The sequence below is a fragment of the Sebastes fasciatus genome, chromosome 22 (assembly GCF_043250625.1).
Source record: "Sebastes fasciatus isolate fSebFas1 chromosome 22, fSebFas1.pri, whole genome shotgun sequence".
NCBI lineage: Eukaryota > Metazoa > Chordata > Actinopteri > Perciformes > Sebastidae > Sebastes > Sebastes fasciatus.
Window position 1 is genome coordinate 2397017 of NC_133816.1, and position 17912 is coordinate 2414928.

A 17912-nucleotide genomic window follows, 5' to 3' on the forward strand; every position below is an offset into this window, starting at 1 on the left:
ATAAAATGATTTGCATATATCTTTCTATTGTTTCTATTGCGATATATTTATATCTTTATGTTACGCAAATCAACGTGTTTTTATTATCGATTACGTCGTCTCATCACCTGAGCACTACTGGACAATAAAAGTTTATTATGAGTCAGTACTGTCACAATACTCAGGTGCTGATTCAATATTTATTGCAATTTTTAAGTATTGTGATTCAATATTACGATTTATTGTGATTTTTGTTTTTAACACTAGACCATGGGAAAAAAGTTGAATCATACACTTCTAGGGACTTTTACTTTGGAAAATCTCTATATTTATCCAGTAAAAATGTTTGAATTTCAGTATGTATGTATGTATGTAGTCAGAGACGTCCTCAGTTCAAATATATCAGTGATTGTCAGGAATTATTCATAAAAAAATAATTACTGGCAACCCAAAAATCTAAGAATAAAGACATTTCCCTCTTAATTTAGAGGTATTTTCTTGAAACGGATATGACGTCACGTTACTCAGACTACAACAATAAAAGAAACAACTTCCTTCTATTTCTGGCTAGACTCAAATGAAGCAAATATATCAATTCAGGTGTTAAAAATCGATTAAAAAAGTGTAAAAAAAAAAAATCACAATAAATATATTTTTTTTACCCCCACCTCTATATTTGACTCGCTCTGGCACAGCAAGATGACGTCTCCATTCTTAAGCCCGCCTACTTGAGCTCTGATTGGTTTTAATGGTTTTTTTTGCAACCAGGAAAACAGTCATCAATTTATACAACAGCAGACCTATTTTAATAACAATATTTTTAGATGTGGGCAGCGATTCAGAGGTCTGGAAAAAGGGAAATTAATCCACTGATGTATATAAAACAATGGATCATATTTTTCCAGTCTTATCTGGAATAATCCTGATCAGGTATTTATGCCTGATCCCTCTGTCTGAAAAGCTCTGTTTTAGTGCATTTCGACGGAATTGCGAAGAAATTGCAACAGAATTGCGTTGTTAGGCAACAGCTTGGATCCATGTGTACTTCCTGTCAGCTGATGACATTAACGTACACTGCAACCAGGAATAAACTGGAACACATTTAGAATGTTTACATTTAAATCTGTTTAAAGGGTCTATATGTTGTACATTTGTGACATCGCAAAGAAATCAGAAATCCTGACAGCTTGTTTCAAATGCAGAGTTTCCGAATACGGGCTGTGTGTATTTCCCTGTGGATTGAGCAGTTCGATACTTTCACAGTATTTATATACAACTTAAGCCTGCTTTATGATAAAAAAACATGAAAATCTCACTTTTTTTTATAATATTGGACCTTTTAAAGGGTGTAAAAGTAAAAATATCAAAATAAGCCCCTTAGCTGCCGATTGCTCTGTGAAACTTAAATCCAGAATCTGTGAAATTATTAAGCTGTTCAACAGATCTGGGGGGACGAAAACCGATCGTTTTCGAGTCCGCTTTCGTTCCTCGATCCGCACTTAAAAGGCCGTTGCCCCCCCCTCCCAGCTGTCACGCCGGCCCGTGTCAGGTCAACACGTTACGCTCGCTGTTCACTCCCATAATGCCTTTCATCTGTTGTCCCAGCTGGGTGAATGGGGTTTAAGGACAGAGACACACACAGAGAGAGAGAGAGAGAGGGGCGGTCACGGCTCCGAACACCTGCCCGTGTTGCAACGACACAACAAGCTGTTAGCTAATGCAGGTGTTTTTATAACCCCAGTGTGTGTGAGTGAGAGAGACGGAGGTCAGACCAGGTCAGTCGGGCTTGTGTCCTAAGAGAGTTGTTTTGATCAAAGTCCACGTCTGGACTGCAGAGAAACTCAAGAGAGTCTCTCTCTCTGTGTCTTAGTGATGTCACCATACCAGAAATCTAGTAGTCGATACCGATACCAGTTAAATTCCACGGTTCTTGATACCAACTCGATGCCACGGTAAAACAATAAATTCTTCATCATACACTCCATTATTACCATTTCCATGCTGGTTTTTGTTAGGAAGTTAAACAGGTCATAATCCCTCTCTATTATCTATTTTATATTGCTGTGTAAGCATCTCCTTCAAACAACTGGATGTATTCAAGTTGTTCACCAAAAACGACATTCTACAAGGTTACATTTGAACGCATCATAACGTTAGATTCGCCCAATACAAATTTTTACCGAATATTAGAGCGTCGTATACGCATCTTAATATAAATCAATGGCACCCGACGTGTTGAAATCAGCAGGCGGGAGCTAGTTAACATTAGCGGTTAGCAGCCGGTAAGCAGCACAGTCCTGCACGGAGCTAATGGCTAACAGCTAATGTTAGCTAGCTCTCGTCCTGCCGATTTTCAACACGGCTTTGTTGTTCACAATGTAGTTGTCTGGGAAAAATGGGCTGATGGTGAGTTTACATCATCCCAAAGACATTTTCTATTCCCCCGGGATGCCATTAGTCTCGAGCCCCGACTTTACTGTAGAAAAAGGAGTACGTCACATATTCCGAATTTTGGCATCGGTTCTCGTGACGTCCCTAGTCTGTCTCGGTGTCTGTCTCTCTCTGCAAAAACAGTGCATTTCCCGTCGCTGCTTCACAATAAAAGTCATTAAGTCCACGGTCCTGGGAAGCAACGGTGGTCCGGGCGAGGGGTTCTGCAACACAGAACAGAGCGACCGTCTCTGGCCCAGCGAGTTGGATCCCTCCTCCCTCCCCCCAGGCCGACGCGCTTGTCTGACGGGCAAAACTGGTAATATACATTATTACTTTGCATTATTGCTCTACTCTCGACAGCTTCCTAAATGTGAAGCCAAAACATGTCGTTAGAATCTCATCCCGATATCTCACTGCATTGAGATGGCCTTCAATGATGACAAGCCTTGTTTTGCCAGTGAGGGAGATGCCGCCCCACACCATGACACTGCCCCCACCAAAAGCTGTTACTGCATCGGTGCAACAATCAGCATAGCGTTCTCCACGTCGTCTCCATACTTTGAACCTGCCATCCGACTTTTGCAGACAGAACCTGGACTCATCACTGAACATGACATTCCCCCACATGTTCAGGTTCCATTGTCTGTGTTGTCGACACCAGCGCCAACGGGCCTGACGGTGAAGGGCAGTCATTGCAGGCTTCCTGGTAGCCTTATGACAATACACTGTTTACCATTGGCAGAGCATTTTGGCAAATTTTTCTTGGGCGCTACCCACATAATCAGCTGTGCTGCTCATCCAACAAATACATGATCCTTACAAGTTGGACATCATTGTGAAGGTAAATAAACAGGCTTTCCAACCATGTAAAATCCCCAGTTTATATTAGATAGAACTAAATGACTCTACTACATAATATACTGTCATGAAAGAGAAACGGCAAACAAATCATTCAAATAATCGATATGACTGGATAAAATCAAAATGAGGAGGCTGATTTGGTAGCAGCTCTGCTGGTTGTCTCTGTCTCCGACGTGTTTTGCAGTGTCAGTTTTTTCCCCAAAGTAAATTGTTTTTTTCTCTTGAGTTTTATTTTGGCGAAGAACTTCTGCAGTGCATCGACGTAGCAGGAAGTGTTGCTCTTCCTCTACCGCTGGTTGTTGCCACATCTTCTTTGGGTTGCCAGGTTTGTCTGCGTCTCCCAGGTGTGGTCGCTTTCCTTTGACTGTAATGTGGCTGGTGTTCAGGCTGTGCTGAGTCTTTCTATCAGTCCGTCCGTCCATCCCTCCATCCCTCCATCCCTCCAACCCTCCAACCCTCCATCCCTCCATCCCTCCATCCCCGTGGCTGACAAACAGAGCAGCAGCATTCCAGCAGTGCCCCCTGTCAAAGCATCTATATTGTGGCGTGCTGCTCACATTGTAGTGTTGGACAAAGCCTCGCTCTCAGTGGAATAACCCAGCTGGACGGCGGCCATCGCCAGGGTCACTCGGGGCCGCCGGGGCCGCACCAAAACAAGCCGACGTGACAGCCGGTGGCCCGGCCATGATAGAAGGGCAGGAAACAAACTTTTATGTTTGTGTCTGCTGGCAGCGAGCTGAATCCAAAGTTCACCAGCCACGCTCACTTATTTACCAGGCAAACACTTTTCTTTTTATACAGCGAGTAGTTTGAGCCAAGCCGCCGCCGCCGCCTCGCTCAGAGATGTCTTACATCTGGGCTGCTTCTTTTAAACGCTTTTTTCTGACAGTGAACGCACCTCGGTGAAACCTCCCGATTTGTTTTTTGTGTACATGAGTGAAAACAAATTCATTCAACAGACAGCCTGCCCAGGCGGGAAAAAACTGTTTTGTTCTTCTTCTAGTTTTGTAAATGAAACAGTGGGCTTTGAAAAGGTTTTGGGGTTGCGTAGGGCTGCATTTACCCTCCGAAAATCCCCCCCCCAAATTGGGAGAAGTGAGGTTTTGACTCCTCTGCAGCGAGCCCAAAGCCAGACAGATTCCAGAAGGCACCACTTGGCTTCAAAATGTCCAAAAACAACTAATATTGTCAGTCCAAAACCACGGTCAGTGAACCAGCCACATTCCTCTCTCTCTCTCTCTCTCTCTCTCTCGCTCTCTCGCTCTCTCGCTCTCTCTCTCTCTCTCTGTCTGTGTGACATCAGGAAAATAGAAAACAACTTTTTCCCCCCATTGGCCAGAGCAGCTTTCACTTTTCTGAATGCTTCTTATTTTCACGGCTGCAATTTCAGATTATTTTCATGATCGATAACAGTGAAAGTGCTCGTCACAAACTCCTGAGGCCTAAAGGTGACTTCTTAAAATGATGGTGGCAACTAGCGATTATTTTCATTGTTGATTAATCTGTAGATTATTTTCTTGATTAGTTGTTTGGTTTATAAAATGTCAGTAAAATGGTGATAAATGCTGATCAGTGTTTCCTAAAGCCCAAGATAACATCCTCAAATGTCAAAGTCACATTTAAAAAGCTGGAATAACAGAATTATTCCTTTTTTCCTTTAAAAATGACTCGTAACGATGAATTTGCTTATCAAAATAGTTTGCGATTAATTTAATAGTTGACAAATAATCGTTTAATTGTTGCAGCTCTACTTAAAGTGACTTTTTGTCCTAAACCCAAAGATGCAAATCACCACATTTTAGAAACTAAAACTCTTGAATATTTAGCATTTTTTTTTCTTTGAAAAATTACTATTACATGAATTCAACTATTAAACTAGTTGCTAGTTAGTTTTCTGTAATTTGAGATCAGATAACTTTTTTAAGTGAATAATCATCTTAAAGGTCCCATATCGTGCTCATTTTCAGGTTCATACTTGTATTTTGAGTTTCTAATGGAACATGTTTACATGCTGTAATCTTAAAAAAACAACTTTATTTTCCTCATACTGTCGGCCTGAATATACCTGTATTTACCCTCTGTCTGAAACACTCCGTTTTAGTGCATTTCAATGGAATTGCAACATAATTGTGTTGCTAGGCAACAGCTTGGGTCCATGTTTACTTCCTGTCAGCTGATGTTATTTACATACACTGCAACAGGAAATAAACTGGGACACATTTAGAATGTTTACATTTAAAACAGTGTAATGGTCTAAATATTGTATATTTGTGACATCACAAATGGACAGAAATCCTAACAGCTTGTTTCAAATGCACAATTTCTGAATACGGGCTGTGTGTGTGTATCTCTGTATACTGAGCGTTTTGATAGTTAAACAGTATCTATAAAGCACTTAAATCTTAAATAAAAGACATGAAAATCTCACTTTTTATAATATGGGACCTTTAAACTTTAAAGTATTCAGCAGATATGTTTAGAGCTGGACAGATATATTTGTGGACAAAAATATTATCGGCCGATCCCACATCTTTTCGAAAACTATCACAAAATATAGATAGTCAACGCCCTTGATTAACACGAGATGATGACGAGATGGCACCAATATCCATATTAGGGATGTCACGAGAACCGATACTTCGGTACCAAGTCGGTTCCAAAATTCTAAAACGCGTGACGGTACTCGGTTTACTACAGTTCCGAAGGTACCGTACGATGCCTTCAGGGTCTGAAATTAACACCCACCGAGCGCCAGATGCAGCTGCTTGGGTCCTCTGCGCTCTCTGTCGAAGTTTGACACACACACACACACACATCGCCGTGCAGCAGCGAGATCCAGAGATGCAGAGATCCTTTATGTTTGAGAAGAGGATTCACTCGTGAGGGAAAAAAACTGAACTGAACAAACTGAATTTCTGTCTTTTGTTGCTTATTGCTAAATATCTGGAAAGTTGTGTTTTTTTATTGAACTCTGGACTCTTTATTTCCGGTGAATGTTACTGGGATTTGATTATCTTTCACGTAACGCCCCAGATCCACCTAGTTTGAACCGATCCGACAGCATCCAATCAAGTTTCAGGAGAAAACCATGAAGAACTAACATTGTTACTGAGCACCAGTTGGATCCAGTTACTCTGCTGTTAAAATGACGTTACATCTGGTGAAGAGCTCAAATGGCCTGTTTAGGACTCCAGACCTGAGTTGGGACTTGAGTCACAGACTTGAGACTTACTTGTGACTTGCAAAACAATGACTTGGTCCCACCTCTGGTAGCCTATACACGGTGAAATGTCACCATGTCAGTGAATTTAAACTACTGCAATCTGAGGATATATCTAGACACATGTACACATTACATGGGATTTATTTATTTATTTTTTAACCGTGGTATCGAATTTGCTATTGAGAATCGTGGAAATTCACTGGTATTGTTATCGACTACTAGATTTCTGGTATTGTGACATCCCTAATCCACGACGATATCTACGTCGCCAACGACGATATCAAACATGTTATATCGTCGACGCAAAAAAAAGGGGCCTAATTGATCCCTAATTGGGATCCTGCCCCATCGGGGGTCGGGCGCACCACCGGCCCGTCTCGCCCGCACCATCGGGGAGGTGGAGCATGAGGACCAGAAAGATGGTGACGAGAGGTTAACGTCACGCTGCCGTTAAGTGGTATCGGTGCCGTTGTATCGGAGCCGTTTTGCGAGTACGAGTACATGAGCACAGTATCGGACCCGATACCTGATTCCAGTATCGGTATCGATGCCTCCCTACTTATGTGTATAAAACATTTAATATCAGTTATTATATTGTCATCAGAAACATCCCAACCTCTTTATTGTGTGTTTAAAGCTTATGATGATGGATTGCTTACCTCTCTTGTTTTCTCTGTCATTTTCTCCCTCAGACTGAGCGATGGGACGATAAAGGTTCCCCACCTTCCTCCTTCTCCTCCTCCTCCTCTCTCTGCTTGGGGCGCTTGACTCTGCCGGTGACCTCTGACCTCTTCACCCAGACTGAGAAGCCGCTCCCTTCAACAACAACATCACAACAGATGACAAAAACGCTTGCAGTTTTTTATAAGTGTATTTCATCTTTTATTTTGTTTGTGTTTTATATGCATATCTTGTCCTGTTTTTTTTTTTTTGATAATCCCCCCCCCCCCTCACAATCGATGCTGCCAGTGTGCGCTGCTTTTTTCAACAGACATCGGTCAGTGAACTTTGGTTGAGGGTGGGGGGGGGGGGGCGTCAACAGAACCGTAGATAATCCCATTATCAGGTTGTTTTCCATACGGTATTAAAAAAGGGAGGCTGGAATACTAAGCAAAGGCATTATGGTACAGAAACCTTTATGTTGCGTTGAATTTAAGATATTAATTTTTATCTTTTATTATTATTATTTTTTTTTACCCACATGCATAACCCTTCCTCAATACGGTACTGAACAGTTATTATACATCGTGGATAAAGTTGTGGTAGAGAATGTTTTTTACCCCCTTAAATGGTACGAGCTCATTTAGCCTCCGAGGCGGCAAGTGGCGTTGCACAAGTATCGTGCTTGTTCCCGTAATGGAGTATACAATTTTGGGGAACACACAGCTGCGGTACAGCACCGGTATGGGAAACCTTAAAAAGCATTCATATTCTGTAGCACATATTATTATTTATTTGTTGCGATAGGTACAAATATTCCGGTACATTTCTTTGTTTGCATTCATGACGGCGGCGGTACTCAGCGGGGCGGCGGAAGAACGCCGACTGCCAAATCGAACGCTTAAGTTTGTCTCGTCTCTGAGCCGCTCTGCAAAGCTGTTTGAAGGGATAGTTTATGGGAAATACCCCATTTCTCTTTTTTGTCGAGAGTTAGATGAGAAGATTGATATCACCCTCATGTCTGTGAAATATGAAGCAGATTTGTTCTGAGTGTCCGAGTAGTTTTTTTTTTTGTGCGGCCGCTTCGAGCGCTTCTAGTTGAAAATCTCTATTTCTGCTGGAGAAAAGCGCTCTACGGACACGCAGCCTAGCTTAGCATCAGGAGACACTTCTTCACAGAGATTTGATCCAAAGTATACTGGAGCACTCAGTTTTAAGGGATAGTTTGGGTGTTTTGTAGTGTGGTTGTATGAGGTACTTCTCCATAGTCAGTGTATTACCTACAGTAGATGACGGTCGGCTCGCCCCCAGTTTAGAGAAACATACAGGAGTACCAGCACGGGGGCAAAGTGATGTACTGCTGTAGACGGGGGGCAGCAGCAACACGGATTTTAGACACCTAAACAAATCTGTTTAAAGGGACTGTTTGTAACTTTTTAAGCGTATAAATGTACCGGGTCGGGACACACGCATGCGCGCGCGCGCAGCGTCCACGCTCCTCTGCCTGCTTGCCTTCACTCAGACAGCGCGTGCGTTCACGCTCCACCTCTAGACGTGAACGCGCGCTCACTCCACACTGCAGAAGAGTTAGTAGCTCTGAGAATATCTAGTGAATGTTCAGTGGACGTTTGTGCAGAAATAACTGCTGCAGCTTCACCAGACAAACAGAGGTTTTCCGTGTCTTGTGTAGTGACGGGGCTTTGCAGAGAGAAACCGTGTCGTCTCGTTACCGACCGGTTGCCGGTGTCTCCCTGTTCACTCCGGCTGCGGGCGGAGGGAGACGAGTTTCTCGCTGCGGAGCCCCGCTGCCTCAGCCTGCGCTGAGGCAGGAGACGCAAACACAATTTCAGCATTGATTAATGAAGAGACCTTCATCTGGTCAGCTAACATTACTGCCAAGCAGCTGAAATATAGAGTGATATTGTGCTTTTAGCTGACGTGTGTCGCCTCACTGTTTTAAGCGATGCTCGTTCATGTCTATTTAGAGCGAGCAAGCACGAGCCCGACGTTGACTTTCGTTGATTTCGCGGCCGCAGGTGTCGCTGTTAAGAAGCATTTCTGAAAGTTACAAATAGTCCCTTTAAGTGTACACTATATTTAGAATATTTTCACCGCTTTACCCTGCCGTCAGACAGCCCTTTTCAACAGGGAACTGAAGCTGTTATCTATGGTCTCGCCAAAGCCACCAGACTCAATTGAAAAAAAAACTTAATTTTACTGAGCAGAACTCGGGAGTCGCTGGTCTACCGCTGGTCTACCTCTGGTCTACCGCTGCCTCGATCTGTTAGTTTGTTTGTGGTATTTTGTGACTGGTGAATCTGAACTAACCAAAGTCAACACAATAACACAAACAAACTAACCGATTGAGACAGTGGTAGACCAGCAACCCCCTGTGTTCTGCGAGGTAAAATTACTGTTTTTTTCAATGGAGTCTGGTGGATTTGGAGAGAGCATAGATAACGGCTTCAGTTCCCCGTTGGAAACACAGACTGTATAGCTGTCTCACGACAAGATAAACCAGTGAAAATATTCTAACTAGAGCATACACTTAAACTGATATTGATTTTTTTTAGGTGTCTAAAATCCGTTTTGCTGCCGATTAATCAATGATCCAAATAGTTGCCGATTTATCTAGTAGTTGACAACTAATCGATTAACTGTTGCAGCTCTACAAACGAGATGTAACATATTAATTAGCGAGCTTTAAGGGTTGCTGATAGGTGTTAACTTTAGACAGGGGGAAACAGCTAGACTAGCTCTGTTTCAAGTCTTCATGCTAAGCTAAGCTAACTAGCATGGCACTAACATGAAAGTGGTATCGATCTTCTCATCAAGCAAACGGCGAACTATCCCTTTAAAAAAAAAAAAAAAACACCAGGAAGTAATGAAAGTAACTTGTAGAGGTTTTGGAAAACTGCTGCTCGGTCGGCTCGTGTTATCCGAAGCAGACGCAGGTGGTTTTTGTTGTTTTGTTTTACCTCATACGGTCCGTAGCACAGTTCAGGTTCGTGAGGGAGAGTGACACCAACACACACACACACACACACACACACACACACACAACGCTGTGAAAGCTAAAAGCACAAAGTACAGACATTGACACTGGGATGCAAACACAAAGAGTGAACCGTACACTGCGCCGGTGGCATGTATGCACACATGTACGTCACGAAGACGCATGTCACGGTCATGTGGCGCCTCCAATGCCTGCTCTCCTAACACATACAGTAGTCATGCAGCCCTATTTAGGCAAAGGTAACTCCTGTGTGCCCCCATTTCGGCTCTTTGTCAGCGCCTCTTCATGACGCACACACACACACACACACACACACACACACACACACACACACACATATATATTTATATGCATGCTAGGGTGTTCGTCACTGGCTCTGGGTGACGTAAAGAGGTTTCCAGTAACCGGAGCTGCAGGCCCCAGGTGCAGCGCGCTGGTCATACTTGCCCTGCTGCAACCTCACACACACACACACACACACACACACACACACACACACACACACACACACACACACACACATTGAGTGAACACCCGCATCAATCACAGTCTTAGCAGGAGCTCGCTACGTCTCTCTCTCTCTCTCTCTCTCTCTCTCTCTCTCTCTCTCTCTCTCTCTCTCTCTCTCTCTCTCTCTCTCTCACACTTTAACAGACTGATACGCCCATATTTAGCATTTCTACTCGCTACTCTCCCATGACTATCACCCCCACACGACATGTGCTCAAAGACTGACGGCTAACGTAGCCCACACAATTGTTTTTGTTCAGTATTCACTCATCTAATGCTATCTTTCTGGTTTCCCCCTTCTTTCTTTTTTTAAGCCTCCCACTCTTTTTTTTTCTTTTTTTTTAATTTGTTTGGACGGATGAAGGCCTGTCACTATCGCTGTGCTTTTGTGTGGGACGCATCGTTTCAGGGCCCCGCACAGCAGGGATGCTGAGGTATCTTTAAATAAGTCTGCTTTTAGGGGGGGGGGCGTCACAAGTTCGACTGACTGCAGGGAATGATCTCAGAGCGACCGCTTACTTGATGCCCTCTGAACTGCACAGATGCAGTGAACTCTGCACATCTGGTCCTCCGTGTTCATTGAGACCAAAACGGTTTAAACTTTTTTTGACTAATTGGAAAATGAAGTCATCTAAAAGGTGTCTCGGATAGATTACTGCGTGGTGCACATGAGTAAAGTTTGACAACTAGAAAACAACTTTTCAAAACTCTGAAGATGCAGAAATCCAAAGTATTTTGGCGGCATCTAGCGGTGAGGTTTGCAGATTGCAACCAGCTGAAACTTGCGCCTGCGTGAGATTAAATAACTCTCCACACCAGGTAGTCTGTGTTCGTCATTCAAAAAAGGGAAACGGGAAGAGAGAGGACGGCGGACTCGCTTAAGCTGAGCAGCTAATCGGAGAGATTTCTCTCACCGACGGGCGCCGATTCAACATGCCGAATCGGCCGGAAAAAAACTCAGACACGGGCAGACTAGAGGCGACGGTGCGGGACACGCTGATTGTCGGCACTCAAGTCTCGTTGAAACTGATTTTTCTACCGCTGGAGCGTAACTCTTAGTCGTCTATTTTACAGATCTGCTAAACAAACCGGGTTAAACGCCATCTATATCTCACTTTTAGGAGAACTCTTAATGTGTTATTTTGTTCATGTTGAATGCTAAAGTCGTAGCATGTGCACCAAACAGTTTTCTCTGAGATCATTTTCCTGCCATGTCTCCCAATTACATGATTACAGATATGGCTACATACGGCTACGGACAGATATGGCTACATTTAACGATTATTTGCGGTCAATTTGTACGCTTAATAGATTAAAGGGCTGCACAATTAATCAAAATGTTAGTGAAATCGCAGGCTTTAAAATACTGGCATGTTAAAGGTGAAATATGTGTCACAATAGCATTTTAAATGAAATATTGTGGTGCTGCAGAGATGTCCCGGCCTACACATCGTATTCTAGTGGCTTAAGAAAACATCTGTGTTTGGTACAGATCCCCATAAAAATCACACCATAATAATGTTTATCAATGAAAATGAGACAAATGATCTGATATCAAAATAATCGCAATTAGAACAACATGTGTTATAACATCCCTTTCCACATCCTAGTCCAAGAATAGAACAAGAGAAACACAATTTTAAGGCCCCCCCCTCACCAGATTCATGTTTTATATGATTTCAAAGTGAAAACCCACAAAAGGCTGTTTAAAAGATCCAAAAACTTTAAATATATTCACCTTTATAATTAGATAAAACAGTGCAAAGCATTTTTGAGAAGCTGAAACTAGCGGTTTCTGCTCATTAATTCACTTAAAGGGTTAATAAATAATCACAATGGTTGACGTTCATGTTTTTGTCGTCGCAGCCCTGCTTGTTTTTCTTTACTGTGAACTACCAGATACTGTAGGTGGAGTTTACTGCGTCATGTGTCATCAATATCCAGACCGACTTATTAACCATCACAGTGTTCAAACACTGACTTGTAATCTGCCAAATTTTCCGTGAATAACTCCCACCCATCAGGTGCTCCACTTTAAGCAAATTTCCAAAATATCCTCACCCTTCCCCTTCGTCCCATCTCCCTTTTTTTCCAAATAGCAGTAAGGACAGAGCCAGAGAGTAAAAACACGACAGATAAAGAAAGCTATTTTAAGGTTAAAGCTAACGTCGTCGGTACAGAAACAGGAGAAACGCCCTCCGGAGGGTCCTTCCTCCTCACCAGATCCATGTTTGAATTGGTCTGATTTCAAGGTGAAAACCCACACAATGCTGTTTAAAGATTAGAAATCTGTGACGTTGTCTTCTATGTACATTGATGAACAATTTGAGATGATTTTGTCCCGTCTGAGCGAACAAAGAATAGAAAGATGCGGTGGCCCGAGACACGTTTTTGTTTCTTTTGGAAGATGTTTAGTGTTCTTACTTATGCTACAGCGACGTGTTGCTTTTTTGAGTTTTTTTTTAATGCTATGGCAAAAAAAAAAAAAAAAAGTAGCAGAGGTAGATTTTGGGGGATTTTTTGGGAAGATTCCTCCTTAATTTATTTGAAGCATTATTCAAAAAAAAAAATGTCGTTCATGTCTGATTGCCTTCATGTTGAATTATACCCCCGTTTGTCATGACTGAATTAATTTACACAGAATCTGTGTTTATTCTGGCAACAATTCAACCTCAAAACTGTCCTCAATGTCACCGAAAATCAGCTGTTTTCATTTTTTCTTGTTAGGGGTCGAGAAATGAGAAAGACCTACGTCTATATCTATAGATATATATCTATATCTATATATATGTAGATATAGATATATATAAATAAAACCCTCGCTGAGAAGACTTAGGGTACTGCATCATTATGCAAACTTTCATTTTTTCCTCTAATCTTTTGGTTTATTTTGTATTCTAGTTTACAGAGGGGAAATAATCATCTTATTTTTAGTTGTTTTGTTATATCAACCTTGTTTCTCTGAAAACGAAGCGATACGAGGCTAGTATTTGTTTTTTTTTAGAGTACATAGGCATTTTGCAGTTATTTGTATAAAGAAATGGGTTACAACCTCTGCCTAATGTTTATTTTTTTGTAACTATATTACAGTTTATTTGCTGCTGTGTAGTACAGTTAAGAGATGCTGTCGATGGCGACGATGATGGAGATGATGTTCTGCTATCAGGCGCGGGTCCCTATTTCTTTCCTTCCGAAACTTGGGCGGATTTCGGAGGAGGGGTGGGGGGGGGAGAAAAAGCAAAATCCCCACCCTGCTACCTGTGTTCTTAGTTTTCCGAGTTGAATGCTGTTGTTTATTAGCTTTACAGGAAAGAGAAAGAGTTAAAAAAAAAAATACTGTGGAGGTGTGTATCCCCCGTATGTGCATTATTTTTCAGCGACGTACGTCCTATATACGAAAAAGAAGAAAAAACGAGTTAAAAAAAAAAAAAAACTGTGGTGGAAATGGAAAATCCTCCTTCTGTAAATAAGGAAAACTCAAGTTGTCGCTTTTTTCATGTTATGATCGGCGCCTCGGCAGGTGCCCCCCCCCTTTTTTTGTTTTTTGTTTTACTTCCTTCTCTCTTTCTTTCTCTCTTGTTTTTCCTCGTGGAGGGAAAGGGGGGTAGGAGGGGTACTCAGAGGCGATTTGAGCATCGGCATAGTGTTTATATTTATCAAAACTTTTTTGCTTTCGATAGAGCTATTGCAATAAAAATGTGTTCATGTAACCGCTGTGGTTCTCGACTGTGTTTGTATGTGTGATGCATCGTCATGGAGAGTAAATACTAGGGCTGTCAAAGTTAATGCCACTTATTTCTGGAACGCATTAATGCAACTTGCGATTTTTTAGGTACTAGTGGTTTTAAGCTAAAAGTATCATATGAAACTAGAATCCATCAGTACCAACCATGTCATGCTAGCTTGTTGCGAAGGAGGCTAAATAACGCTCCAAAGGTAAAACTGGCATGGACATTTTCAAAGGGGTCCCTTGACCTCTGACCTCAACAGCCTCTCCCCTTTACAGACATGCCCACTTTATGATAATCACATGCAGTTTTTTTCATGCAGTATAAATGTGTTATTGTCTCCTGTTCTAAAGTGGTGTGTTTGAATATTTCTGCATACTGGGGTCCCTAAACAGTGTTGAATTACATAAATTGGGTATCACTGTAAAGCTGAGACTCTTGTGGATTCAATGAGTCCAACTGTATTCATGTGTGATGATGTTAGTCCCCATAGGAGACATTTCATTGACCTCACTATATAAAATGACCTGTGGTGACCTCTAGGATAATCACAGCCTCATGAAACTTTACAGCCACGAACTAGAGACCTAGAGCATTCAGAGGATGGATGGATCAAACTAGAGACCTAGAGCATTCAGAGGATGGATGGATCAAACTAGAGACCTAGAGCATTCAGAGGATGGATGGATCAGACTAGAGACCTAGAGCATTCAGAGGATGGATGGATCAAACTAGAGACCTAGAGCATTCAGAGGATGGATGGATCAGACTAGAGACCTAGAGCATTCAGAGGATGGATGGATCAGACTAGAGACCTAGAGCATTCAGAGGATGGATGGCTTTCCTAGATAGATGGACAATAAGGGTGTTTCTGAGCAGTTTACACAACACAAGTGCTCGCCATCCAATCTGCGAAAAATGCATTTCTTGCAAGAATCTCCAAATGTCAAAAGTTTTTGATCCCAAATCACAGCATGTCTTTTTCTATGGTGTTCCTCAAGGTCTTGGTGTCTTAATGTGGTATTTTGGAGGGATTATTGATAATTTTTTTATCAATTCTCCAGTGGTAAAAAATGGTTAAATTTAGCACCAAATCTGTGTAACAAATGATATCAACCCAAACATTATTGCAACAACTTATGAGACATAATAGAGCATGGGGATGGACGTCATATACTTCATCATAATGTTCTAAACCCTGATACACCTTCACTATTTATTTTTATTAATTAATACAATTTGAGTTCTTATTAATGACCAGAAGAACTTGACACACAGTGTTGAGTTGCATCTCAAATTAATCTCCAGGTTCCCAGCTTTCAGATGATGTACACCACTTCTATGTGACATCTACTGTTGACCTGCTATCTCCCCTTAAAGACCCCCTAAAAAGACAAAAAAAAGTCTAGTGGGTCTCAGAGGGTTAATGTTGCAGTAATATTAATCCAGAAACATCATATACTGTACATACTGAATAGCTGAATACTTCTTCCACCACGGTACACAACCCTGTATTTGTCATACTAATATTACATAACAGCTTTTTAAACAGGAACAAGACTTCCAATCAAGAGTTTTGACGTCACTGAAGACAAATAATCTGGTGTAAATGTACCAGAAATGTTAATATTTGTGTGTGTTTGCTCAACACCAACCGACTCTCAGGCAAATGTATTTTGACACATTTGAAATGTTTGACAAAGATACGCTTTGACTGAAGCAAAAACAGGTTACCTCAGCATCTAGAGGAGCTAAGAAGACGAAGAAGAAAAGACACTTCAATCATCTGAAAATGTGTTTTTAATGCATTTACTGATACTGAAGGGGCCACGTGATGCTTCTACAGGTTGATACATTTCACTGATTAAATCTTTGGTCAGTTGGCATGAAATTTACTTTGGATATTTCAGATGATAAATCCTCATGTCTTTACAATATGATACAGTTGATAAGCTAAGATACGATATGGTACAGTATGATACGCTAAGATACGATATATGATACGGTACGATATGATATGATACGCTAAGATATGATACGATATGATACGATACGGTACAATACGGTACGATATGATATGATAACATGAGATAAGCCTTTATTGATCCCCAGAGGGGAAATTCAGTTATTTCAGCAGCACAAGAACAGAAATAAGTCCAGATAAATCATTTCAATTCAACCTTGTTTCAGACACATAGGTCAATATTAGTATAAACAAATAAAATAATCTTCATTAAAGGGACTATTTGTAACTTTCAGAAATGCTTGTTAACAGCGACACCTGTGGCTGTGAAATCAACGAAAGTCAGCGTCGGGCTCGCGCTTGTGCTCCCTCTAAATGGACATGAACGAGCATCACTCAAAACAGTGAGGCGACACATCAGCTAAAAGCACAATATCACTCTATATTTCAGCTGCTTGGCAGTAATGTTAGCTGACCAGACGAAGGTCTCTCCATGAATCAATGCTGATACTGTGTTTGCTTCTCCTGCCTCAGCGCAGGCTGAGGCAGTGGGGCTCCCCAGTGAGAAACTCGTCTCCCTCCGCCCGCAGCCGGAGAGAGCAGGAAGACACCGGCAACCGGTCGGTAACGAGACGGTAAGGTTTCTCTCTGCGGAGCCCCGTTACTTCCCAAGACACGGGAAACCTCTGTTGGTCTGGAGGAGCTGCAGCAGTTATTTCTGCACAAACGTCCACTGTACATTCACTAGATATTCTCAAAGCTAAACTAACTCTTCTGCAGTGTGGAGTGAGCGCGCGTTCACGTCTAGAGGTAGAGCGAGTACGCGAGAACGCGCGCGCTGTCTGAGTGAAGGCAAGCAGGCAGAGGAGACGAGGCTCCGGCCACACGCGAGCACGCATGTGTCCCGACCCGGTACATTTATACGCTTAGAAAGTTACAAACAATCCCTTTAAAAGGTGCATTTTGTACAATAATAATCATTTCCACACTACTTTTGAGACACTGGAATAACCACGTATGAACAAATGAGATGTTTTTGTGCAGATTTAGTGCCACTGGTTCAGATTAGGTGGTCATTCTGTTGGCACAAACAAAAAAGAAAGAACAGCACACTAGTCTTTCTAATATTGTTTTGTCTTTTGCTGTTATTCCATTATTAATTATAAAAATAAATAAGAGGTGTATAAAACTAAAATAAGAATAGAAGTAAAAACAAACTATACAAGAGCAATTAAAGACAAAAGTGACAGTGGTGTGATGTATATATATATATATATATATATATATATATACTAGGGCTGTCAATCGATTAAAACATTTAATCGCGGTTAATTGCAAATTAATTACACATTATTTATCTGTTCTAAATGTTCCTTAAAGGGAGATTTGTCAAGTATTTAATCCTCTTATCAACATGGGAGTGTAGAAATATGCTGCCTTATACAAATGTATGTATATATTTATTATTGTAAATCAATTACCAACACAAAACAATGACAGATATTGTCCAGAAACCCTCACAAGTACTGCATTTAGCAT

At 41.6% G+C, this 17912-nt stretch overlaps 1 protein-coding gene across 1 annotated transcript in view; it reads left to right on the plus strand.

Annotated features, from left to right (window-relative positions):
- irs4b (insulin receptor substrate 4b) overlaps positions 1-14392 on the plus strand; it is a 28716-nt gene extending 14324 nt beyond the window's left edge. Inside the window, exon 2 of the mRNA XM_074623119.1 lies at positions 7189-14392. Coding sequence (XP_074479220.1) covers positions 7189-7193 — 5 coding nt within the window. The 3' untranslated portion in view covers positions 7194-14392. The remainder of the gene's footprint in view (positions 1-7188) is intronic.
- The last annotated feature ends 3520 nt before the right edge of the window (positions 14393-17912 follow it).